The following is a 27,046-nucleotide window of genomic DNA, read 5'->3' as shown; positions in this document are numbered from 1 at the left end:
CTCATTGTCCTCCCCCTTCCTACCTTGTCTCTGTCTTCTCCCTACCACTATATCTTCTCTGTCCCCATTACCCACCTCCACTCTCTTTGCCTCTGTATCTCTCCCTCGGTCTCTGTCTCTCCTTTGCTTCTATATCTCTCCCTTTGCCTCGTATCTCTCTGTCCGTGTCTCTCCCTCTATCACCCCAACCTTTCTCACTTCTACCTGAGTCCCTGTCTCCTTGTATCTCCCCTTCTCCCTGTATCTCTTCCTATACCTTGTCTCCCTGTCTGTCTTTCCATCTCTGTGTCTCTCATTCGTATCTCTCTCTGCTCCCCGTGTCTCCCCGTCTCTGCGTCCCACCCTCCTCCGTGTCCCTCCCCGCGTGCCTGCGTGCTTAGAGGCCGCCCGGCAGGGCCCGCAGGCGATGCGCGGCGCTGGTGGCCCCCGCGGCCCTCGGGGCCCCGCTAAGATGCTGCTGCTGCTGGCGCTGGCGTGCGCCAGCCCGTTCCCGGAGGAGGTGCCGGGGCCGGGCGGGGCCGGCGGGCCTGGCGGGGGCCCCGGCGGGGCGCGACCTCTCAACGTGGCGCTCGTGTTCTCGGGGCCTGCCTACGCGACCGAGGCGGCGCGACTGGGCCCGGCCGTGGCGGCAGCCGTGCGCAGCCCGGGCCTGGACGTGCGGCCGGTGGCGCTGGTGCTCAACGGCTCGGACCCACGCAGCCTCGTGCTGCAGCTCTGCGACCTGCTGTCGGGGCTGAGGGTGCACGGCGTCGTCTTCGAGGACGACTCGCGCGCGCCCGCCGTCGCGCCCATCCTTGACTTCCTGTCGGCGCAGACTTCGCTGCCCATCGTGGCCGTGCACGGCGGCGCCGCGCTCGTGCTCACGCCCAAGGTGCGCGCAACCCGCGGGCGGGGCGGGGGCCAGAGGCTGAGGGGCGGAGCCGGGGCCCGTCGTGGGTGGGCGGAGTTGTAAGGGGGCGGGGCCAGCCCTGAGGGCCCCCATCGGGGATGCGGTGGGGACACGTGTAAGTGTCAGGTCTAAGTAAGAGGCGGGGCTGACTTGGAGGGGCGTGGTCTATAGGCGGAACGGAGTGTGCCGGGGAATCATCTAGAAGCAGGGTCTGGGGTGATCAGGCTACGGGAAGAGTTGAGAGGCTGCAAGAGAGGTGAATCAGGGGAGGGGGTGGGATCTGGGGAAGAGGCGGGGCCGGCCAGTGAGGGGCGGGGACTGGGAACGAGAAGGGACACGCCTGAGATGGCAAGGTCGGAGTGAGGGGTGGGCTCTGGGATCAGCGAGGGGGAGTCAGTTGAAAAGGAATGGGGTTCAGAAATGGGTGAGGTCTAGAGAGGAGGCGGGAGCCAGGAAGGCAGGAACAGGGACCAGGAAAGAGGAGTATCAGGTACTGAGGGAAAGGGAGGTCCCCGGCCAGCTGGGCATGGGGTCTAAAGGTCAACGAAGGAGGACAGAACCATCTGGTGAAAGGACGAGTATGAGAAAGAGAGGTGTCCTAAGTGAGAGGGCGAGGGAGGGGTAGAACCCTGCAGCTAGGAAGTGGGGAGAGGCCAGTCAAGGAAGGGGTGAGTCAGGGAAGGGGCGGGGCTAGCCGGTGAGAGGGGAGGCCAGGGAGGACAGGACCCCTGCTCTGTACTAAAGGGGCGGAGTCTAGAGAGGAAGACGGTCTGGGAGTGGGCTCACCCAACTGTAAGTCTTGGAAAGCAAGAATCCAGGGGGTGGTCCTGGAAAGATGAAGGCCCCCCAAAGAGGTAGCCTCAGCCAATGAGAGGTCAAAACCAGGAGCCTACAGGGAAGGCGGGGGCAGAGGCTGGAGCTGGCTGTGGCCTGGAGAGAGGCCTGCCTCCCGAGGGCACAGGAGGGGCCAGCTGGAGTGGACTTCTGGTAGGGAAAGGCAGAATTTGAACAAGCCTTGTGTGCGGACTAAGAAGTGGTCAGCTAAGAGGAGGTGCCTGAGAAGGGGCGGGGCCTATTCAGAGGTGGAGCCAGTGTAACTGAGAAGTGGGACTCGCCTGAGGATGGGGCCACCTGAGTGGGTGGAGCCTAAGTCTCCACCAATTCCCTGCTGTGGGGGCCGGCGGCTTTGTGACTAGATCACTATTGGAGGCTGGGACTCGTAGTTCTCTCGTGTCCAGGGCACTCTGGGAAAGATCTCTGTCCAACTTTCTTCTTCTCTTTGGCATGGGGTTGTCCAAAGATTTGAAGGCAGATCATCTGAGAGATGAACTTATTACTTCCTGGCTGCCACCTCCTTGGCATACGGAGAGACGTGGTCCCTTGTACCTCCATTGCTGCTTAGAAATGTGTGCCCCTCTGTTTCACTGTCTGCTAGGTGCACACACATTGCCTTCTGGGAAATATAGTCCCTTTAGTGTTTCTGAATGGAAGAGTGGTCCTCACAGCTGCATCTGTGCCCCCATTGAATACTGGGAATGTGGTCCCCTGAGCACACCTCCACCTGCCAAGGGTGAGGGCCCCTCAGTGCTCTCATGGCATTCTGGGAGGCCTCATCCCCTCAGGACAACAGCCCTAACCGGTACACATTTAACCGCAGGCCCATGTCTAGGGAGAAAGTACACTTGCTTGTCTTATCGCATTACTGGAAGATTTATCGGCTGATTCTGTGCCAGGGCTGTTTTAGGTTCTGGGGAACACAGTTATGAAAGGTTAAAAAAAAAAAAAAGACAAGGTCCCTGCTTTTACAGAGCTTGTATTTCTAATGGGGAGACAGAAAAAACAAATAACAGAGAGTTGAAATCGGTCCTGAAGGAGAGGTAATGACCGAGGACATGGCTTCAATAGATGGTGGTCAGGGGAGGCCTCCCCAAGGAGTTAAAACTGAGCTGGACCTGAGGACGGAGGAGGGGAGGAGCTGGGGGGAAAAGTGTCCCCGAGAAAGGTGACAGTGAAGGGCAAAGCCCCTGAGGCCAGAAGGAACTTGAGGTGTCTGAGGAAGAGCAAAGAGGTTGGGGTGATGGGAGATGAGGTCAGAGAGGCGACGGGGACGAGGTCATGCGGGGCCTTGTGGGCCACAGCGAGGACTTTGGCTTTGATTCTGATGTAGAATTATTGGAAGGTTTTCAACCAAGAAGGGAGGCAATCCAATTACTATTTTGAAAAGATCACTCTGGCTGCTGTCTGGAGAATGGAAGTTGCGAGAAAGGAAGTCGAGATGGGTTAGGAAGCTGTTGTCGTCTAGGCAAGAGAGTGGTAACCATGAGGGCCGTGACAGGGCCCGTAGTGAGGATTGAACAGCTGGAGTCATGTTTTGAACAGAGCCGAGAAGTCTTGGAGATGGTCTGGATATGGGCCCGAGGGCTGTCCAATAGAATTCTCTGCAATGATGAAGGTGGTCTTCATCTGCTCTGTCACCTATGATAGCCACAGCCATGTGTAGCTGTTGAGCACTTGACGTGTGGTTAGTGCAACCAGGGAACTAAGCTTTATTTAACTTTAATTGATTTTAATGTGAATAGTCATGGGTGGCTAGTAGCTACCATATTGGAGAGCACAGGAGACAGTGTTTAAACCCATGGATTTGGATGAGATCACCAGGGAGAGAGGACAGAAGAGGAAACAAGGGCACCCCTATGTTTAGAATTCTGACTGAGGAAGAGAGTCCAGCAAAGGAAACAGAAAAGGAGGGGACAGGAAGGTAGGAAAAAAAGCAGAGAAGGGCAAGTCTACTCAGCAAAGCTTCCTCCAGTTGGCAGAGACTACCTTCAGCACCCTCATGGCCTGCTGGGAGATGCAGTCCCTCTCAGTGGATGCTGGGAACTGTAGTTCCCTCCCAGGATGCTGAGTGTGTCCACTACAGTAATGTTAGCTGCTGTAACAGATAAACCCCGACTTCTCAGTGGCTTAACCCAATAGAAGGTTGTTTCTCACTCATATAAAATCCAAACAGGTGTTCTTGTTCCAAACAGTCTCGCCTCCAAGCCGCGACTCAGGGACTCAGGTTCCTCCGTGTTGTGGCTCTGTAACCCCTTAGGTTTCTCCTCTGGGGCCTCTGCATCTGCCCTCAGACAGGGAAGAGTAAGGTGCATGGGGGGAGAGGTTTTCATGGATGAGCCTAGAACTCAGTCTTGTGGTTAAACATAACCCAGGTCTAGCTCTGTGCCCCAGCAAGGAAAGGAGATGTGTTTGCCGAACGGCTAGTCAGCCTGCCATGTTGAGAGCTGTGAGCTGCCTTTGGCCGTTGGGAGCTGTGATGCCCTTATCAGTTGCTGGGAGATGAGGTCCCCTTTGGACCCCTGGGAGCTGTGAACCCTTCACTGGTCGCTGAAGGTCCCTTATTGACTGCTGGGAGCTGAGGTCTCCACGTGGGGTGGCCTGACATCTTCCTCCTCCTCCCCTGCAGGAGAAGGGTTCCACCTTCCTGCAGCTGGGCTCGTCCACAGAGCAGCAGCTTCAGGTCATCTTCGAGGTGCTGGAGGAATACGACTGGACGTCTTTTGTAGCTGTGACCACGCGTGCCCCCGGCCACCGGGCCTTCCTGTCCTACATTGAGGTGCTGACTGATGGCAGCCTGGTGGGCTGGGAGCACCGCGGGGCATTGACGCTGGACCCTGGGGCTGGCGAGGCCGTGCTGGGCGCCCAGCTCCGTAGTGTCAGTGCGCAGATCCGCCTGCTCTTCTGTGCCCGTGAGGAGGCTGAGCCGGTGTTCCGGGCAGCCGAGGAGGCTGGCCTCACTGGGCCTGGCTACGTCTGGTTCATGGTGGGGCCCCAGCTGGCTGGAGGCGGGGGCTCGGGCACCCCTGGGGAGCCCCTTCTTCTGCCAGGAGGCGCCCCACTGCCTGCCGGGCTGTTTGCAGTGCGCTCGGCAGGCTGGAGGGATGATCTGGCCCGGCGTGTGGCAGCTGGCGTGGCCGTAGTGGCCAGAGGTGCCCAGGCCCTGCTGCGTGACTATGGCTTCCTGCCTGAACTTGGCCATGACTGTCGCGCCCAAAACCGCACCCACCGAGGGGAGAGTCTACACAGGTGAGTGGGGCTGGGCTGGGAGGGCTGTGGGAAGATTCCTGAGCCTGAATACCTGGGGTACTTGTGCCTGAGTGGCCTCAAATGGGTCACGTCCCCTCTCAGAACTTCAGTCTCTCTTTTCTGTAAAACGAGCGTAATTGGGTCTCCTTTCTGGGGTTAAATCAGGTGATTTGGAAAAAAGCACCTGAGATACGGTGAGTGTATTACTATATTTCATGATTCTAGGATGCGCGTTTTTGCATAGTTTAATGTCTTTGAAACCAAGACATGTCTTACAATTGATAGCCTACCAAGGTTTCATGGGCAGTGCATTTTTTTCCTTTGTGGTAGGTGAAAACTGTGACACGTCTTCTAGTTGATAGCATCTTAGATTTGGTGAAATACCCTAGTTAGACTAGGAGTTGAACTTCAGTAACAAAAAGACCCGACAATCCAATGTCCCAAACAAGGTAGAAGTTTGTTCCTCTCTCACTTAATAATCCAGAGGTGCACGATTCAGGCTATCAGGAGACTCCATCGCTCCATGTGGTCATTCAGGGACTCAGGACCCTCCCACCTTGTTGCTCTGCCATCTCCTTTCCGCACAGTCGAAGCTGGGTTGTAGGCCATGTCTGAATTCTAGTGCGTGAAAAGGGGGAAAGTGAGGAGGTGAACAAGCCATTTCCTTTATGGCCAGTGAGGTGGAAGGGACGAGTCTTACATCCCATCGGTGAGAACGTAGTCACTGGGCCAGGACTGACTTATTGGTTGTGTACTGCCACATCCATGCAGATTGGCTAGACATCGATTCTGATTGGGTAGTGCCTGTGCTGCACTGATTGTTAGAGTTTGAATATCACCTGCCCATGCCCTGGGCTAGCTGCAAGGAATTTCGGGGAATGTGGGAAATGTCAATTCTAGCTGGGCAGGTGTGTGCCCAGCTGACACATGATTGTTTTAGAAGAGGAGACCAGGATTTGGTGGGAAACAGCATCTCCACCCCAGGAAGCTTTGGGAGTGAGAACTTGATGAGTTTGGTGACAGACAGTGGAAGGAGAGGACTTTAATGCTGAAATGAGGATGGACTGAGTTTGGGAAGGGGCGATGGGTGGGGAAGAAAGCCTAAGGGAGGAGAATTGAGAATTGGGGAGGTGGGGAGTTGGGAATCGGGATCCAGGGGCAAGAGGATGAGAAAAGCATCCCTTGTTCATAAATACTTACTGAGCGCCCGCTAGGAACTAGGGCTCATGCTGGGCACTGGGAACGCAGAGATGAATAAGACCATGGACTTCTCTTGAAAGAACACAGGGTCCTGTAGGGGTAGCAGACAGGGATGGGATAATGACAACACAGCATGTTATTTGCAATAATGGAGGTTGCACGGACTTTGTGGGAGCACTGGGGAGAGTACTGAAAAGCCAGGACATTTTTGGTTGCAGGAAGCAGAGTCTCATTCAAGTTTCCTCGGGGAAAGAGGGGTTTATTGGAAAGACAAACATGCACAGAAACCCAGACATCAGGAATTGAGGCCAATTCCTCAATTCCAGCTACTCTTTCAATTCATTCTGATTCTCTCTTTCTGATCTTCTCTGCTTCTGTGTGTGTGTGTGTGTGTGTGTGTGTGTGTGTGTGTGTGTGTGTGTATCTATCTTTCTCCCTCCCCTTCTCCATCACCATCACCATCTCCATCTTCATCACCATCTTCATCTCCATCTCTTGTCTCAGGCTTGTCACTCCCAGGGGCTGTCCAGTTCTTCTGCTTACCCAGAATTTCTGTTCCTTCATGATACTCATCATTTCAGCCCATCCTGTCCATCACCCATGCCTCCAAATCTCACAGCTAACTTCCTCCCAGGAGAGGAATTGTGTTGGTCCCAGTTAACCTTCCAAACTAGGCTATACAAGTCATGGGTCAGGCTACGGAGTCAGGGAGGTTTCCAGGAGGAGGTGGTTTCTAAGCTGAGACCTGAAGAATAAACTGCTCTTTCATTCATCCACTCATTCATTGAAAAGCCCTTTGTCAAGAGTCTGTGGTGTGCCAAGCCCTGCTTTATGAACAGGGTATAATGTTGAACAAGGCCTCTGCTCTCACAGAGCTTACAGTCTCATAGGTGAGACAATCAGTGCACAGACAAGAAAAGAAAGGAAAAAAACATCAGCAGGTAATAAGTTCTGAGATGATAATAAAGCAGGTAGAATGTATAACAAACGTCTATGGTGCTAGGTCAGGTGACGTCGTCAGGAAAGGCCTTTTCAAGTAGGTGAAATTTGGAGGTTAAAAAAAAAAAGAGAGCTTCCCTGGTGGCGCAGTGGTTGAGAGTCCACCTGCCGATGCAGGGGACGTGGGTTCGTGCCCCGGTCCGGGAAGATCCCACATGCCGCGGAGCGGCTAGGCCTGTGAGCCATGGCCGCTGAGCCTGCGCGTCCCGAGCCTGTGCTCTGCAGCGGGAGAGGCCACAGCAGTGAGAGGCCCGCGTACCGCGGGAAAAAAAAAAAAAAAAGGATAAAGAGAAAGATCCAAGGGAATTCCCTGGAGGTCCAGTGATTAGGACTTGATGCTCTCACTGCCGAGGACCCAGGTTCCAATCCCTGGTTGGGGAACTAAAATCCCACAAGCCGCGCAGCACAGCCAGAGAAAAGAGAGAGAGAGAGAGAGAGAGAGAGCGCCAACTATCTGAAGATCTGAGTAAAGAGAGGGCGGGGAAACAGCAGGTACAAAGGCCCTGAGGCTGGAATTGCCTGAAATAAAGCCAGTGTGCCTGGAGCACAGTGGGCAAGTGGGCAGCGTATGGTGGAGTAACAGGGGGCCCAGCTCAGGTAGGGCATTTAGGCCACGTTAGGGGTTTAGATTTGATTGCAAGGGCAGTTGGGAGTCCACCAGAAATAGATAATCCAGGCAGGGGGAAGAGCATTGGGCAAAAGACCAGAGGGGAGAAAAACCTGGGCAGGTTGATGAGACCACAATAGCTCAGGGTGGAGAATTAGGGGTTGGGAATGATGAGGCTGGTTAGGTGGAGAGGCCCAGGCCGCGAGGGCCTTGAATGCCAGGTTGAGAGGCTTGGACTTTGTTCTGGGGCACTGGGGAGCCATGGGTGGGCTATGAGCAGGGGAGAGGTGGAGTCAGTTTGGGGTATAGAAAGACCTCTCCGGTGTGGGGTGGGGACAGACTGGAGGAGAAAGATTGGAGGCTGGAGGCCAAGTTGGAGGCTGGGGTAGGGGTCCAGGAGGGCTGTGGGGACAGAGAGGAGGGGATGGGGCAGAGATATCCCAGGGGCAGGAAGGACGGGGCTTGGGGACTGGTGGCCTGGGTTGGGGGAAGCGAGGAGGCAAGGATGGCAGCTGAGGGTCTGGTCCAGTGACCCGGGTGATGTGACAAGCATTCAGTGCACAGGGTGCCATTGTATAATAGAGATACCTGGGAGTCCAGAGACCTCCCGGGGCTTCTGTCCAGAAGAAGGGACACGTGAGCTGAGTCTTGAACACCTAAGAACTAGTCAGGATGAGGAGGGAGAGAATAAGGGTTTTTTTCTTTTTCTTGGGCCGTGCTGCACGGCATGTGGAACTTCCCCGTCCAGGGATCGAACCCGTACCCACTGCAGTGCAAGCGCAGAGTCTTAACCACTGGACCACCAGGGAAGTCCAAGGGTTTTTTTCTAGGCAGAGAGAAAAGCACCTACAAAAGCCTAGAGATAGAAAACCACTTGATATTTTGGGGGACACCCTGCATTCAGTATTTGTGGGGCAGAAAAAGGGTTTGGGCGGAGAGAGTTTGACGGTGGGCAGTGATCAGAGATCGGGCTGCAGAGGCAGGTGGGTCCCCTAGAGCCTCAAACCCAGGCTGAGGGTCTGGGACCTGGTCCTGGAGGCACCGAGCTGCCAAGGGAGAGTGCCTAGCAGAGGAGAGGCGCATTTGGGTTTTCCAGAACTTAGAGGAGAGATTCACACTGGGCGCTGGGGTTGGTCAGTAGACAGGGGACTTTCTCGGCCTTCAGCTGCCAAGGTGCAGTTCAGGCCCCCACGTGTCCCCTCCCTTCCTGCTGGGCAGGTACTTCATGAACATTACCTGGGATAACCGGGATTACTCCTTCAATGAGGATGGCTTCCTGGTGAACCCCTCCCTGGTGGTCATCTCCCTCACCCGAGACAGGACGTGGGAGGTGGTGAGTCCTGGCGCTGACCTCAGGCACGGGAGAGGGCCTGGATTCCTGGGTCCTGGGGAAGAAGCAATGAGGACCTAGACTCCTGGCAGAGGTGGGGGCTGAGGCCCTGCATTCCGGCCTCTGACGGAGGAAGGGGCTGGGAGCCTGGACTTCTAGGTCCTAAGGGGAAGGACTGGGAATCCAGACCCCTGGATTCTGGTAGAAGAAAGCCCAGACTCGTGGGTCTGAAGGAGGAAAGGGTTCCTGGGTCCAAGGGACAGGTGGGGGAGGACGCCCAGACTCCTGGATCTGAGGGAGAAGGAGCTGGGAGCTCGCGGCTACGAGGAAGGCAGGCCATGGAGGCCAGAACATTCTAGAAAGTCCCCCTCAGGAAGCCTGAATCCCCTGCTCTTGGCCAAGGTGGGCAGCTGGGAGCAGCAGACTCTCCGCCTCAAGTACCCGCTGTGGTCCCGCTATGGCCGCTTCCTGCAGCCAGTTGATGACACGCAGCACCTCACCGTGGCCACGCTGGAAGAGAGGCCTTTCGTCATTGTGGAGCCCGCCGACCCCATCAGTGGCACTTGCATCCGAGACTCCGTCCCCTGCCGGAGCCAGCTCAACCGCACCCACAGGTGACAGCCCCGGATCCAGAAGTTCCAGCTTCACAATTCTCTCTTGAAGCCTAGTAGTCCTAGCCCCAGCCCCCTCCTCCCTTGGGACCCAGAAAGCCGTCCAGCTTGGTGACCTTGGACAAGTCATGTAATTCCTTTGAGCCTCAGTTTCCCCAGAAAGCGATGCCCACCATAGTTTTAGCGGCTGCTCGTCCCTCCCTCCATAAGGCGCGGGGGGGGGGGCGCAGGGATCCCCAACATCCCCAAGCCTGCTCGCTCCCCGCAGCCCTCCGCCGGACGCCCCCCGCCCAGAAAAGCGGTGCTGCAAGGGCTTCTGCATCGACATTCTGAAGCGGCTGGCGCACACCATCGGCTTCAGCTATGACCTCTACCTGGTCACCAACGGCAAGCACGGCAAAAAGATTGATGGTGTCTGGAACGGCATGATCGGGGAGGTGAGGTGGGCGGGGACAGGGTGGGGGCGGGACAAGACTGGTGGGGGGCGGAGTCGGGACCAGGTCAGGGCCGAGAAGCGGCTGGGTCAGGCTTCTGAGGGGGCGGGACTATGAAGGGGCGTGGCCGAAGGTGAGAAGCCTGGATTTGAAGGGGCGGGGCCACGAGGAGGACCCACCTTGACGGAGGGGCCGGGCCAGGAGGAAGGACACTTGGGGCGGAGGAGGCGGGGCTCGGAGGGTGGAACTATTAGGAAAAGGGGGCGGGGCCTGGAGGATGGAGCCCAAAACTTTCAGAGGTTTGCTGGGGGAGGAGGATACAGCAGGAGGCCACTTCTTCCCACTCTTGTTCTCGACACTCACCTCCACCTTTCCTGCCCCATTCTGCCTGCGTCCCCCTCATCCACCCCGCCACCCTCCTAGCCCTTTCTATCATCCTGTCACTGGTCTCCTCCTGGGACCCGTCTTTGTCCTGAGCCAGCCGTGTTCCCTCACTCCCTCCCTGTCCTCACTCCCAGGTGTTCTACCAGCGCGCGGACATGGCCATTGGCTCTCTCACCATCAACGAGGAGCGGTCCGAGATAGTGGATTTCTCCGTCCCCTTCGTGGAGACAGGCATCAGCGTTATGGTGGCGCGTAGCAATGGCACTGTGTCCCCCTCGGCCTTTCTCGGTGAGCCCAGGTCCTGGAATGGCAAGGGGTGGGGTTTGGGGGCAGCTGTGTGTCCATTTCCCATCCTGCTATTGCTTGTACCAGCAGGGTGACTCTGGTGAACTGAGGGCCTCAGTTCCCTAACCTGTAAAATGGGAGAATTTCCCCCACCAGAAGCAATTTTACAATGAAGCTAAGAAAGTCTGAGCTTCAGAAGCCTTCTCCTGCACAACCCCTTCAAGGCCCTGTACCTGGTCTTGTATTCATAATTTTATTTTCTTGTTTCTTAAAGAGAACCCTCCAAATTGTATAAGCGGCAGGCCCCACAAAAACCATCTTCCCCTGTACATAAGTATGAGATGAGGAAAAGAGATGAGCATGGGCCCCATCAAACAATGTTTACTGAGCACCTACTATGTGCAAGGCTCTGGGCTGCACAGGAAACCTTGCCCTTTAAGAGCTCTCCCAGGGCCTCATGGGGGAGACAGAAAACAATCTCTTAAAGATATACATGGGCAAGATCATTTCATATGGTGGTGAATACTACGAGAAATTAAGCCGACGGAAGAAACAGAGAAGAATAGGATCGGTGTTGCTGTGGGTGGACAGGCGGGTCCCTCTGAGCAGGTGACCCGGTCCTGCATAGATCTGGCTGGAAAAGTGTCCCAAGCAGATTAACATTAAGGGCAAAGGCCCCAAGGTGGGAATGTTCGTGAACTATCGAGAGGCCTGTGTGACCAGGGGAGGGGGAAGTGAGTGATCATGGGAGAGGTAGGAGGTGAGGGCTGAGAGGGAATCAGGTGGTGGATCGAGCAGGACCTTGGTTGCTATGGTAGGAAGGTTGGGTTTTACTTTTATTGCAATGGCAAGGCTTTTAACTGCAGGCGGTGGTGTGAGGATATACGATCAGATTTAGGCTTTTAAGATATCCCACTAGTGGGTCTGCGGATGCAGGAGGCCCATGAGGAGGCTACTGCAGAGGTCCGTGCAGAGTGAGTTTGGGGTGCAGGATAGGAAGATGGCCGAGAGGGTGAGACAAGTAAACAGGCTTAGGATGCGGTTAGAAAGCTGGCACACAATGGGTTGGTGGCTTTGAGGTAGATTGGGTAGAGATCTCATTTACTGAGCTTGGAGAAGACAAAAGGGAAAGCGTACATCAAGCCAAGGGCAGCAGTTCACATCCGTTCCCTCCTGCTCTCCAAAGTCTGAGCAAAGCTCCTGGGAAGGGGAAGGGCTGGGAGGAGAAGGGACAACCCTTCTCTGGTGTTTTGTTTTCTGTCTATTTCCCCAACGGTGTCTCTTGTGGCCTCCTCTTTGCACCAAGGTCTCTGCAGGGCACCCTGACAGGCACCACGTGGGGCCCCTGCTTTCAGAAAGGGAGTGACAAGGTCATGTTTATGCCCCATCACGTGGCCCAGTGGAGGCGACAGGCGTGTCCCCAGATACTGCTGTGACAATCCAGGCTGTGACCCTACTGTGACAGGGGCAGTCCTGGCCGCTTACACTTGGCCCAGGAAGGTCAAATCCCGGGTACTGATCTCAAGAAAGAGTGATTTGGGTTTGTTGTCAGTGAACTCCCGGAAGCAGTGTGAGGAGGGGATGCAGGAACTCAGGTTTGGCTGATGGACAGGTCAGGGTGGTGCCTCTGGTAGGGGAGCTATTGAAAAAGAGGCAGAGAGGATGTAGCTTGTTTGGGGAACTGTGAGTTCTGGGTGGTTAAAGCAATGGGTTCTTGAAAAAATGATCAGTCCAGAGACGAGAGTGGAAACAAGTCTGAGAGGCAGGGACTTTGTCCTGGGGGCACTGGGGAGCCACAGAAGTCTGTGAGCTGGGGAGAGGCCAGGTCATCTCTGGGTGTAGAAAGAGCTTCTAGGGCCGTGGTGGGGGGAAGGGCTGGAGAGGACAGGATGAGGAGATGGTCCAGGGGACAGGATGTGGCCTGAGCAGTGTTGGCAGAGGGAATGGAGAGGAAAGGCCGAGGTGGGGGTGGGTGGGGGCAGGACAGGAGGATAGGGCTGGGGACTGACAGGATGCTGGTGAGGGGGAGGGAAGGAGGGAGTGAGGGTGGCAAATGCGGGAGGGAGGGTCTGGGCGGTGACTGGATGGACAGGGAACTCCCAGGGTGGGGAGGCTGGGAGTCGGTGCTGGGCTCCGTGTGGGACATGAATGGCCTGGAGGGATTGCCAGGGGGAGGTGGAGAAACAGGTCTGGGGCTCAGGAAACATAATTAGGAGATAGTTTCTATATGGTGGTTGAAATCACAGAAATGATTGAGATGATTTTCTTTGGGAGAGACTGCCCCGCCACCCCTGCCAGGGGTCTGGGTGGGCAATGAGTCTGTCCCCAAGAAGGGGGCAGAGTAGGACGGGGTCAGATCTGGGCTGTACCCTGTTCACATGTCTGTGGGCACCCAAGCCTTGGCTTAGCTGAGTCATGGCCACACACCCCCTTGCCCTTAGAGCCATACAGCCCTGCCGTGTGGGTGATGATGTTCGTCATGTGCCTCACTGTGGTCGCTGTCACCGTTTTCATCTTTGAGTACCTCAGTCCCGTCGGCTACAACCGCAGCCTGGCCACGGGCAAACGTGAGTCCCCTTCCTCCATCACCCTACCTCGGAGTGCCTGGACCACAGATAGAACTACGTTTCCCAACAGCCCCTGGGATAGAGTTATGGTCTCCTGAGGCAACAGGGGCCTCAGGGGCCACTGGGAATTGTAGTTCTTTCTGCTCCCTCATTGAGCATAAGGGATTTGGGGTCCATGTCCCCCTCCTGGCCCCCTGCAGGCCCTGGCGGCTCAACTTTCACCATTGGGAAATCCATCTGGCTGCTCTGGGCCCTGGTGTTCAATAACTCGGTGCCTGTGGAGAACCCCCGGGGGACTACCAGCAAAATCATGGTGCTGGTGTGGGCTTTCTTCGCCGTCATCTTCCTCGCCAGCTACACAGCCAACCTGGCCGCCTTCATGATCCAGGAGGAGTATGTGGATACCGTGTCTGGGCTCAGTGACCGAAAGGTATGTGTGTTTGGGGAGGGAGGGAATTGGCTGAGGTTGTAGGTGGCAGATGGCGGGGGAAGGGGGGGGGATTCGTGGGGGGTCTGTTCCTCGAAAGAGTCCCAGAATGGTAGAATGGAATACTCTGGAGGAAAATGGTTATGTTTCACAAAGAACTATTTAAATATTCCAAGGAGAAGAGAGTATCCCCAAATATTCTAGGGGCAGGAGTGCCAAATGGAATATTCTAGATCAGTGCTTCTCAAACTGTGATGAAGGGCTAATTTTTGACATTTCTAATCCAGTGGAGACCAGTGCTTTTATAAAATATGATAGAAAGGAATTACTGGAAAAGTAAAATAAAATTTAAAACCAAGACGTGCAAAATTCCAACCCACATCTTTATTAGGTTCAACAGACGTAAAATTATTCTGTCAAATAGCTTGACTCTCTCAGTTTCTGTACTTACCTCATCACGGATCACAGTTCGTTCATGGACTGGTGGTCTGCACAGCACATTTTGAGATTAACGTGGTTAACTGGGTGTCATGACCTATTAGAAGGTTAAGGAACCAATTCAATGGATTACAACAGACATTTTTTTTTTAATGGAATGGATTAGAATAGCATAAAAAATATGTTTGACTGCATTTTAGGTAATCAGGGTGAGTATGGTTGTATGAAACTTTTGTTTTAGTCATGTAGACACCCGACATTAGGCCAGCACACACCTATCTGGCTGGGTCTGTTGTTAAAATAGTGAACTATTTCTGAACAGATTGGGAACTGTTAGCAACTGCCCCCAGCCGATGCCATGCCAGCCCCTGCCCCGGGGACCTCTCATGATCCAGCAAGTTAAGGGTTAATGCCTGGCCCATCAGGGGCCTCTGGGACCTGTCTGGAGATTTGTTGCCTGTGTCTTTTCTGATTGGACCATGATCAGCCCATACTGGGGATTAAATATTTCAATATTACTCCTAACTGTGTGTGCGCATGTGTATGTATACATATCTGCATACATACGTACAGATAACTGCGGATGTATGTGATGGGTGAAGAGTAGTGTTTCCATGGGTCATGGCGAGCAAGTGTGAGAAACACTTCTGGACTGGGGTGTCTGCCAGTGTCCCCCAGAATGGAGCAGCTGGTTGAGGACATCTTGACCCAAATGCCCCCTGGGGGGGTGCCCTAATGACTCCCCATTCTGCCCCAGTTCCAGCGGCCCCAGGAGCAGTACCCGCCCCTGAAGTTTGGGACGGTGCCCAACGGGTCCACAGAGAAGAACATCCGCAGCAACTACCCCGACATGCACAGTTACATGGTGCGCTACAACCAGCCCCGCGTAGAGGAAGCGCTCACTCAACTCAAGGCAGGGTCAGCGCAGACTGGGGGCCGGGAGGTGGGGGGTAGGGAGTGGGGCTGCTGGGGCCCCTGAGGAGGCTTGGAGATGGCAAGGGGTCAGGGGTTGTTCATCAGCCTCAGAGGTTAGCCCGGGGTGGGTCAGCTTGGAGGGCAGAGGTCATTGAGGGTGGGAATGAACTCCCCCTTCTGGGAGTAGGAGCCTTAGGATATTTTCAGAGAGCCAGTAGTTACGAATTATGGAGCCAGACTACCAGGGTTCAGATCCTGGCTTTGTCCCTTCTTGGCTGTGTGACCTTGGGCAAGTTACTCAACCTCTCTGAGCCTCAGTTTCCTCCTTTGTAAAATGGGGATGACAAGAGAACCCACCTCATAAGTTTTTTATAAGAATTGTTATAGTTATTATTATTAGTTAATATATTATTATAGTCATTATTATTATATTATTATAGTTATTATTATTAGTTAATCCATGCAAAACACTTAGAACAGTGCCTGGCACACTGTAGGTATTTGCTGTTATTATTATTATTACTACCATCATCATCATCCTTAGATCTGAACTCACTGGAATCAATACTTGTAGATATATATATATATATATATATATTTAACATCAGTTTCCCAAATCATGGGGAAAAGTTCAGTTCTGGCCCCAAAGTGCAGTCCAAGGTTACAACAAAGCTAAGCACAATGACTGCCTCTCCCCGTCCCTCATTGATTTAGTCATTCAGCATGCATTTATTTTCTTAGCCTCAGCTCCATGCCAGGCAATGAACAAACAGATCACAATTCCTGCCCACAGCAAGCTTAAGACCTAGAGGTAGGAAATTAACAAGAAACATGCAAACAGAAAAATCAGCATGACCATTTCAGAAAGTGATTGTGAGCTAGAGTGTGACTGAGCTGGGGTGTATTCACCAGGGTGTTGAGGGCAGGCCTCTGGGGGAGGTAACTGGAACAGAGCCCAGAAGGAGGTGAGGGACTCCTCCTTAGCTAGGTGGACTTGCCTAGCCTTGCAGGCAAAGGGTCTGAGCCCCGAGCGGTCTTGGCTTCTTAGAGGAACAGCAAGAAGCCATCATGGCTGAAGGGTGGTGAGCTCAGTTAGAGCTCAGTTTGGAGGGTAGATGAGAGTAGAACACAGGGTGTGACCCCTGAGGCCAAGGTCAGCGCTGGGTTTTATTTGAAGGGCAGTGAGAAGCCATGGGAAAGGGGGCCATTAAGTAGGGGAGCGATGTGATCAGATTTGTTTGTAAATGCCCCCTCTGGCCTGCACGTGGAGAATGAATGGAGGGGGACATCAGAGGGACCAGTTAGTCAGAAGCTGTGTTGCCCTCCTGACACCTTTCCCCCAGGCCCACTCTCTGCTGACCCCTGCAGGTGCCAGTTGTAACTGGATCTTTTTTACCCCTCAGTCTTGATTAGAATTGTTGGGACATGTCACGTGGTTCCCTGCTCCACACAGGTTCTCAAAGATGCCCGGGAACCTGTGGGGAACAAAGCCTCAAGCTTGTTTCCAGAACACCCTTCCTCCTGTCTTTCCTTCAGCTGTGAAGCCCGATGGACCCCCTCAGCCCCCTTCCCAGGGCTCCCCTGCCTGAGGACACCCCCTTTCTCTGCCTGGCACCCTTTGCCTTCACATTCCCAATCTTCATGAACGAGGTTTCCCCTTCCCAAATCTCTTTCCCCCTTCTCTTCAAAGGTTTTATTTACCCAACACACTTGTTAAAAATAATAAGGTAAAAAGTGAAGATCTCTCCTCTCCCCCTCCTTATTCATATTTCCAGGCATTTCCTCCACCTTTTTTCTGGAGCAGAGCTGGGGAGCCACATATGTAATATTTTTCTTTTTTTGGGGGGTGGATGAGTGATTTTATTTTTTTCATTTATGAAATATTTTTAAATTGTATTTATTTTTAAAAACAGGCACATATACAGAATGGGTTTTTGTTGCGGCATACGGGATCCTAGTTCCCCAACTGGGGACCGAACCAGTGCGCCCTCAGAGTGGAAGCGCGGAGTCCCAATCACTGGACCACCAGGGCAATCCCATGAAACATTTTTTTTTAATTGAAGTATAGTTGATTTGCAATGTGTCAGACGTACAGCAAAGCGATTCAGTTGTATACACATAACAGAAATATATATATATACTTTTTCAGATTCTTTTCCATTATAGGTTATGATATCGAATATAGTTCCCTGGGCTATACAGTAGGTCCACATATGTAATGTAAATGTATCCAGGAGCCACACTAAAAAAAACAGGTGATATTAATTCGAATGGTACATTGTATTTAACCCAGTAGCTCCAATATATTATCATTTCAATATGCAATATCAAAATTAATGATGGGGAATTCCCTGGCAGTCCAGTGGTTAGGACCCCACGCTCTCACTGCTGAGGGCCCAGGTTCAGTCCCTGGTCAGGGAACTAAAATCCCACAAGCCGTGTGCCACGGCCAAAAAAAAAAAAAAAAAAAAAAAGAATGAGATGTTTCACTGTTTTGGCAGGGGGCAGGGTGGGTACTTCAAATGTTACAATCACAGCTCATTTCAATTCACACATGGTCCAGTCTGGCTAGTGGCTGTCATATGGAGTTCTAGAACTCTTGTCTTTTTACCTCTTTTGTTGTTGTTTCCTTCTTTTCCTCTCTTTTTCTTTTTTCTTCTTTCCTCCTCCTCTTCTTTCCTCGTCCTTCTTCCACTTCTTAATCCCTTCCTGTACTTGCCCCGACCCCCAGATGTCATCTGGAGTTTCCCACCCCTTAGCATCTAGATACCTTTAGCCCCGTAACCCCTTTCCTAAAAACTGTGCAAATTCCTGGGCTTCTCAGGGTCACCCTGGCTTCAAGCTCCCCTTTGCCAGATTGAATTCACTTTCTGGACCATCTCACAGGCCCATGTCTTCCAGCTCTGGAGCCTATTAACTAAAATTGGAGCCCATCTCTCCCTTAATCCCCACAGAAGCCCAGACCTCAAGCCTATGTGTGCTGGATTGAAGATTGGAAACGTGAAGGGCGTCAGTTTGCCTGCACTGTCCAGCAGAAAGGAAATGCAAGCTACTGTGTAATTCTAAATTGTTAGTAGTCACGTTAAAAGACACAAAAAGAAACAGGTGAAATTTGGTTTAATGATGTATTTTACTTAGCCTAGTATATTCAAAATATTATTGCAACACATAATCAGTATAAAAATGGTTGCGACCTTTTACATAATCCACTCCCTACCCCCACCAACACACACACCTTTTGAAATCCAGTGTGCGTTTTATACTCACCACACATCTCAGTTCAAACTTGCCACCTTTCAAGCGCTGAAACCAGCCACAGGGACGTGTGTAGATACCAAATTGGGCGGCCCGGGTCTACGTCATCTAAATGCCAAAAGTTTCATAGTGAAGGTCATGAACATGAAACATAAAAGGGCTCTGAAAAAAAAAAAAAAAGGGCTCTGGCCACCTCCCCACCCCCCTGGGAATTTTCACTTCCTTACTCACCCCCAGAGTATCCTCCCCAGCCAGCCAGCTGACTCATCCCCGCCCCCCCTACTTCACAAGTATCAATCGCCTTCCTCGGGAGGCAGGGGAATTGCCTTCCTCTTTTTTTTTTTTTTTTACTTCTACAGGGAACCCTCACATTCCCAGTCTATCTCATCCTTACATTTGGAGAGTAAGAATTCCAAGACCTGGGTAAGGGTAGGACCCTCATGTCCCACATCTACTTGGTTCCTGAATTTTGGAGAGCAGTGAGAGTGTGACCAGCAAGGGAGACCAGCCCCATCTCAAAAAAATGAATCCAAATCTATTCCACCCCTGAGTTAAAATAAGGAGGGATACCTGTATTCTTTTCATCCAAATGTCAGCCACAATCCCAGCCCTTCATAAGAATAGCTTGAGGCTTCATCCCGTGTCTTTTTATATTGCCTCTTTTTTTTAAATTGAGCTGTAACATACACAGATCTTTTTCTCTTTTTATTGGAGTATAATTGATTTATTTTTTTTAATTTTTTTTGTCGGTGAATAAAGTTTTATTGGAACACAGCAGAGGCCGTTTCAAGGGGTCCCCAACACACATTCTGAGCACAGAGGAGCCATAGATGCAGGAACTGTAAAAAAAAAAAAAAAAAAAAAGCCTCTCTGCTAAGCCACATATTTCCTTGTAACATGGGGGTCGGTCTCATGTTAAAGTGGCCACCATTTCCTCCAAGGGAAATTTGATGTGGTCTCTCTATGTATTACGTATGTACATAAATATGTATATATACCAGTATAGTTGATTTATAATGTGTTAGTTTCAGGGTACGGCAAAGTGATTCATATATATATATATGATTTTTTCAGATTCTTTTCCATTATAGGTTATTACAAGATATGAATATAATTCCTGTGCTATACAGTAGGCCCTTGTCGATCTCTTTTATATATAGTAGTGTGTATCTGCTGATCCCAAACTCCTAATTTATCCCTCCCCTGCTTTCCCCTTTGGTAACCATAAGTTTATTTTCTATGTCTGTGAGTCTATTTCTATTTTGTAAATAAGTTCATTTGTATTTTTTTTAAAGTTTTTTTGATGTGGACCATTTTTAAAGTCTTTATTGAATTTGTTACAATATTGCTTCCGTTTTATGTTTTGGTTTTTTGGCCTCAAGGCATGTGGGATCTTAGCTTCCCAACCAGGGATTGAACCCGCACCCCCTGCATTGGAAGGCAAAGTCTTAACTACTGGACCGTCAGGGAAGTCCCCTGTATTTTTTTAGTTTCCACATATAAGTGATATCATACGATATTTACCTTTCTCTGTCTGACTTACTTCACTTAGTATGATAATCTCTAGGTCCATCCAAGTTGCTGCAAATGGCATCATTTCATTCTTTTTTATAGCCGAATAATATTCCATTGTGTGTGTGTGTGTGTGTGTGTGTACACACACATACATACCACATCTTTATCCATTCATCTGTCGATGAGCATTTAGGTTGCTTCCATGTCTTGGCTATTGTAAATAGTGCTGTTGTGAACACTGGAATGCATGTGTCTTTTCAAATTCGAATTTTTGTCTTTTCCGGATATGTGCACAGGAGTGGGACTGCTGGATCATATGGTAGCTCTTTTTTCATATTTTTAGCTTTTCAAGGAAACTCCATACTGTTCTCTATAGTGGCTGCACCAATTTACATCCCACCATATACAGATCTTAAGTGTGAGATTCATTGATCAGCTATACATTCATGTGACCATACCCAGGTTAAGGTATGGAAAATTTCTAGTTCCCCTCTGCCCTTCTAGTCACCATAGATTATCACTGTAAATTAGTTTTGCCTGGTTCATTGAACATTACATAAACAGAATCAAACAGTGTATATATAACAGTGTATATGATAGTTTTTGTGTCTAGCTTGCTTCATCCAGCGCTACTACCAAGTTTGTTCACTGCAGTATTCCATTGAGTATACCAATAGAGGAATATATCAGAATTCTTCCACTCTCCTGATTGGTGAACATTTGGGTTGTTTCCGGTGTTTGGCCATTGTGAATATTCTACTATGAAGATTCTTGTACAAGTGTTTGGAGGACATATACATTCATTTTTCTCGGGTAAATTCCCACGGGTGGACCTGCTAGGTCATAGGGAGGTGTCTGCTTAGCTTCAAAAGATACTGCCAGACATTTTCCAAAGTGGTTGTACCAGTTTACACTCTCATCGGCAGTGCAGGAAAGTTCCATTTGTTCCACATGCTTGCCAAGGCTTGGTATCATTCCCATACCTTTTTAATTTACCATAGTGTTTATTATACATCAAGTTCTGTTCTCATTTAAGTTCATTATTGGTTTGCTAGGGCTACCATAACAAAAATTTATTGTCTCACGGTTCTGGAGGCTAGAAGTCCTCCTTGGTTCCCTCTGAGGGCTGTGAAGGAAGGATCTGTCCCAGGCCTCTCTCCTTGGCTTTATAGATGGCCATCTTCTTCCTGTGTCTTTTCACATCATCTTCCCTTTGTGCATGTCTCTGTATCTAAATTCTCCCTTTTTATAAGAACACCATTCATACTGGATCAGGGTCCACTTTAAGGACCTCATTTTAACTTGATCACCACTGTAAAGACCCTTTCTCTGACTAAGAGCACATCCAGAGGCACTGGGATAGGACTTCAGTGTATAAATGCTGGGGAACACAATTCAACCCACAACTCTTTATAGGTGAATATTATTATTCCTATTTTATAGATGAGAAGACAAACGCAGAGCAAGACCCTATAGCTGGTGAGGGGCAGAGCTGGGATCTGAACCCTGGCAGTCTAATTCTCAGTCCAGCCTCTCAACCACTGTACTACATAACCTCACTCGCCCAGCGAGAAACCCAGAATCACCCTCCTTGTGCCCCTCATCCAGAAGCTTTGTAGGTTCACAAAGGATACCTGTGTTTCTCACTGTCACCTCTTGCCCTGATTTCCTGCTTCTGCTGAATTTTTTTTCTCCCTGGTATTCCTTTTTACATTTTTTTCTAATTTTTCATCCAATTTTTATCAGTTATACATCCACATAGTTTGAAAAATCAAATATAAGATTTTTCTAGAAAATGAAAACCACCAGTGGTCCCCCATCTCTTTACCCTCCATTTCTCCCACCTCAGATGAACCTGCTTTCATCTCATTTATTGTCTCATTTTGCTACTTACCTCCCTGTCTCAAAATACCATGTCTCTATGGCTACCTCTTGATTTTTCAATCTTAGGCATTTTGCATTCACTTCTCACTATGGAAGACACATACTCATACTGTTATTTAAGTTGTCCAAGCTCCCACACTGCGATTCTGGTTAGATGAATATTCGTTGTTTACTTGTTGACTGTAAATGCTCCCATAGATGCCACACATAGTAAACCATGATTCCTTTCCTCTTCTACACAATTCTTTGTTTTTCCTGGCATTGATATTGTCTTTTTTTTTTTTTCAATTGCCTAGTGGCTGAGTTTTCCTTGTGCTTCACTAATTCAAATCCAAATTCTCCACTAACTATATGAAACTCTTCTTCATGTGTTCAGATGCATCAGGTACTCCATTAATCTCATCTTATTAAAGAAGTTTCTCACGTGGCCTTCTGACCTGCTCCAGTCTGGAACATAGCTGCCATCTTGAGCCCATCACCTCCCTCCTGGTTCAGATCCTGTTGTATCCCATTTCTTACTCTTCCTGTGTTTTGCTCCCTTGTTCTTTTGAGCTTCCTGACAAAAGGCACATGGGAGATACATTTTGGAGACATCGCATACATGAAAACATCTTTACTCTCGATGGGCCATCTGGCTTGGTATAAAATTCTGGGCTGGAGATCACTTTCCTCCAGAATTTTGAAGGCATCACTCCACTGTCTTCTAATTTCCAGTGTTATTGTTGAAAAATCCAGTTATTTGGATTCCTAAGCCCTGTATGTGACCTGTTTTTCTTTTCCCTGTCCTCAGTGTGCTGACAGTTCTCAGCAATGTGTCTTCATCTATTTTCATCCCTGGACCTTTCAGTCATATCCTGAGGTCATTCATTCTGGGAAATTTTCTTGAATTCTTTCAATTACAGTTCGCCTCTTCCTTCCATTTCTGTTTTTACTTTCTAGAACTCTTGTTAACTTGATATTGGGCTTCTTGGACTATCCATTTCTTTTATTCTCTCTCTTATTTTTCTAACTCTTTCTGCTGTACTCCCTGGGAGATATTCTTTTTTTTTTTGCTGTACGTGGGCCTCTCACTGTTGTGGCCTCTCCCGCCGCGGAGCACAGGCTCCGGACGCGCAGGCTCAGCGGCCATGGCTCACGGGCCCAGCCGCTCCGTGGCATGTGGGGTCCTCCCAGACTGGAGCACGAACCTGTGTCCCCTGCGTCGGCAGGCGGACTCCCAACCACTGCGCCACCAGGGAAGCCCCTCCCTGGGAGAGATTCTTAATATTATCTCCCACTCTTGTATTAAGCTTTTTCACTTCTGCTAGTATATTTTTAATTTCTAAGAACTCTTTTTTGATCTCTGAATTTTTATGGTATTTTGTAAATTTTATAGCAGCATTCTGTAGTCTCCTACTTTATAATATCCTATTCATGGTTCAAAGCTGCAGTATCTTGTCCTGTTTCTCTGATGATATTAATGATAGTTGTTGGGTTTTTCTTTTTTACATCTTCTACTCTCTGCGTGTCTGCATGTTTCCTCCAAGTCCCCCCTCCCTCCTATTTGTTTTGTTTCTATCTTTCTTTCTTTCTTTTTTTTTTTTTGGCCATGCCACACGGCTTGCAGGATCTTAGTTCCCCAACCAGGGATTGAACCTGGGCCATTCCTTGTTTCTACCTTTCTTGTTAGAGGCTTTATCTGATGTCTAGTAATCCTTAATAGTCAGTTCATATTTGGGAGCGGGCATCCAAAATTCTGGAAGTGGTGGGCCTGTGAGCACATAAGCAGGGTTGTTGACTGTGAACTTCACTGTAGGGTGAGCTGTCTGGACCATTTTTGTTGGGGAATCCCCAATGTCAGTATTTTTTGGTCTCTTTTCCTGGGTTAGTCATATATATATATATATATATACATACATACATATAGATGTATATATTTGTATATGTAGACATACTATATATATGTTTTTAAAATAGAGAGGACCAAAGAAGAAAACAAATAATGAATCATGATCTCCCTGGCAAGATACCCCTAACCATATGCAAGTTAAAAGGCACTCACTCATTCATTCATTCATGCATCCAATAAATGTTTATGAAGGTCTTCTTGCACCAGACACTGGGCTAGGCACTGAGGGTATAGCAGTGAACAAATCAAAGTCTCTGTTCTCCTAGCGCTTCCATTCTAGTCTAGAAGACAGACACATGTGTGTCTAGAGCAGCGCTCTCCTACAGCCCCTTCTGCGATGATGGAAATATTTGAGATCTGAGCAGTCCAATATGGTAGCCAACAGCTCTCGATCACTGGACATGAGGTTCGTGTAACTACAGAATTGAATTTTAAATTTTAATTAAAATTGGAATTCAAATAGCCACCTGTGGCTAGTGGCTACCACCTTGGACAACACTAGAAAATTCCATCCTTACAGAGAGGTACAAGGGATTGGCAGCCTCATGGCTTTGGCTAGCTCACATTCCAAATGTGGGCTTACCCTACGGCTGAGGGCAAGCAACCTCACAGGAAGAGAAAGGAAATGCATCTCTTAAAAAGAAATAAAGAAACACAGCTTCTCCCAGCCAGTTCTGGAAGCCCATTCCATGAGAGAGGTTCATTTTCTCACTCACTTACGAGGGCCGAAAAGGAAACATCAAGTCCCCTTTCCCTAAAGGAAGCACTATTTTTCAGATCAATTCAACCATATATACACACACATCTTTATACATCCCTCACTGAAAGTACACACTGTTCTCTCGCATTTTCCGTGGAGGAAAGCCTCTTGGCATTTTCCCCTATTAATGAAATCTTACCTCTCAGCACCGGTGATTGGCACACAGAATGCTGGTCTCAAACCAGCCTGAATTCATTCATTCAACCCCTCTTTATTAAGCACGTGTTGTATGCCAGGTGCTGTTCTAGACCCTGTGGATACAGCAGTGAGCCCGGCAAACAACGTCTGCTCCTTCACGGAACTTAAATTCCAGTGGGGGGGAGGGGGGGCGGTGGGGAGATGAATGATAAAGCTAATAACTAAAGACATTTTATAGTTACAAGGAGGTAAGTGCTATGGACAAAAATACGGCAGGGTGAGAGAGTTTGGGAGACCCAGGAAGGAGGCTACAGGTTGCAGTATTAAACAGTGTACCAGGGAAGGTGCCTTTGGAGCAAACACTTGAAGGAGGTGAGGGGGCCAGCCAGGCAGCTATCTGGGAGAAGGATATTATTCCAGCAGAGAGAATGGCCAGTGCAAAGGCCCTGAGGCAGGAGCAGACTGGAGCAATCCAGGAACTGCACAAAGCCCAGGGTGGCTGGAGCAGACTTAGTGAGGGAGGCGTGCATGGGAGACAAGGCAGAGGGGTAAGGAGGGGTGTGGGGGTGTTTGCTGACAAAGAGCCTGGCGGGGAGTGAAGTGGGGAGACCGCGAAGAGCAGTGAACTGAGGACGGACGGGAGTCAAGGAGGGACGGGAGCTGACTCAAATGTCAAGATCCCTCTGGCAACAGGGTGGGAATTTTTATTTTTCCCAAAAAAAGGCTGGTGGACATGGCTGAGTTGTACTAGAGGTTTAGGATCAATGCGGGGGGGGGGGGTAGGGCGTAAGGAGGTGGGGAAAGAGGCAGGCATTATATCTCAGAATAACTGAGCAAACGATTAAATTCAAAGCAGATTCTCAGCTCCCCTCTTCCTGAAAGCCCTGCTCACCTTCCCACCATTGGAAGTCTTGATTGTTGACTCTAAAATACTTCTCCATTCTTTCCTCCCACACCTCTCCCTTGTATGTGTCCCCCTCCCAGGACCCCTGAAGACCCTCCTTCCATCTAGTCCCCAGCGCCTCCATCTCTCCTCTTTGGCCTGACTCAGGAAACTCCGAGTTCTTCCCACTTAAACACCTTAAACAATTCACCTTTCGCCCCCAAGGGCATTTTCCTAAACAAAGAGACACCTCGAGAGCAATTACAGTTTGCCTACAAGGCAGCAGTGCCCGCAGGTAGTGCAGTATTTTTCTCACCTATGTACTGTGTATGTTTCCAGATGTCAGCTGGGCTCTCCCTGCCCGTCAGGATCTGTATAAGATGAATTCAAACCCCATTCTCCAACTACGGGGTGGCGAATGCCCTCCCCACGTTCCAGAGCTTTGAATTCCTTGCCCCACCCCAAGTTGTTGCTTCAGCTGGATTCTGGGGAATCCTCTCTCTGTCTCCCCCTTTGGGGTGCAAGGACTAAGTCTGTCCTTTTCCTTAATTTCTATGCAACCAACCATGCACACAAGGCATTTATATGCATTTATGTGAGTGTGTGGACGGGGCTTCACTGAAAGTTTGGGGACACAGAGGTATTTACATCAACAGATAGACAAACAACTCAAGACTCCAGGTGATGTATTCACATCAGGAAGACCCTTCGCCTTCTCCTCACCAAGCATCCAGCCACATGCCTTGATGTCTCTTGTTTTCCCCAGACCTGAGCTGTCCAAGACTATTTAAATTTAAATTAGGGACTTCCCTGGAGGTCCAGTGGTTGGGACCCGTGCTTCCAATGCAGGGGGCAAGGGTTCAATTTCTGGTCGGAGAACTAAGATCCCACATGCCTTGGTGTGGCAAAAATAATAATAATAATTTAATTAATTAAAATTAAATACAATTTAAAGTTACATCCCTTTGTCGTACTGATCACATTTCATGTGCTCCAGAGCCATGGGTGGCTGGTGGCTGCCATGTTGGGCTGCGCTGATGCAACATTTCCATCACCCCAGAATGTTTTTTTGGACAATGTTGGACTAGAAAGGACAGATACCTCCCTCTAAGAACTAGTCTGGTGTCTACTTAAGATGACCAAAACTTCACTCCACAAAATAACTATGGAGCTATATTCTATCTAGGATTCCAGGACTAGTGGGTTTTTTTTTTTTTTTCATTAATACGCCCTGGACATCTTCACAGGTCAGATCATGAGTACTTATCTTATGTCATAGGATAGTTACACAGTGTGGAATCCACAGAAGTGTGGATTCCTTTATCCATTCATTCATTTACTCCACAAATATTTACGACCACCTTGTATGTGTCAGGAACTGCTGGGTCACAGCCTAGAACGTGACAGTGTTGGATCGTGCCCTAGAGGGGCTTGCATTCTGGTAGGAGAGGCTGAGATTAATCAAGTCCTCACAGAGATAACTGTAAAGTGGCAACAGTTGGGAAGGAAGTGACATGTGGCAAGTGCCACAATGTATGCACCAGTGAGAACTAC

At 50.0% G+C, this 27,046-nt stretch overlaps 1 protein-coding gene across 2 annotated transcripts in view; it reads left to right on the top strand.

Moving 5' to 3' along the window:
* GRIN2D (glutamate ionotropic receptor NMDA type subunit 2D) overlaps window positions 1-27,046 on the top strand; it is a 35,609-nt gene that overhangs the window by 4,916 nt on the left and 3,647 nt on the right. For both annotated transcript variants that reach the window (XM_060288442.1, XM_030873737.2), the window contains 9 exons: window positions 381-871; window positions 4,353-4,972; window positions 8,997-9,111; window positions 9,511-9,722; window positions 9,988-10,156; window positions 10,672-10,825; window positions 13,264-13,389; window positions 13,590-13,819; window positions 15,012-15,172. In XM_060288442.1, coding sequence (XP_060144425.1) covers window positions 407-871; window positions 4,353-4,972; window positions 8,997-9,111; window positions 9,511-9,722; window positions 9,988-10,156; window positions 10,672-10,825; window positions 13,264-13,389; window positions 13,590-13,819; window positions 15,012-15,172 — 2,252 coding nt within the window. In that variant the 5' untranslated portion in view covers window positions 381-406. The remainder of the gene's footprint in view (window positions 1-380; window positions 872-4,352; window positions 4,973-8,996; window positions 9,112-9,510; window positions 9,723-9,987; window positions 10,157-10,671; window positions 10,826-13,263; window positions 13,390-13,589; window positions 13,820-15,011; window positions 15,173-27,046) is intronic.

The sequence above is a fragment of the Globicephala melas genome, chromosome 19, assembly GCF_963455315.2.
Source record: "Globicephala melas chromosome 19, mGloMel1.2, whole genome shotgun sequence".
NCBI classification, from domain to species: domain Eukaryota; kingdom Metazoa; phylum Chordata; class Mammalia; order Artiodactyla; family Delphinidae; genus Globicephala; species Globicephala melas.
The sequence above is the reverse complement of the archived record's forward strand: the minus strand, read 5'-3'. Positions and strand labels throughout refer to the sequence as shown.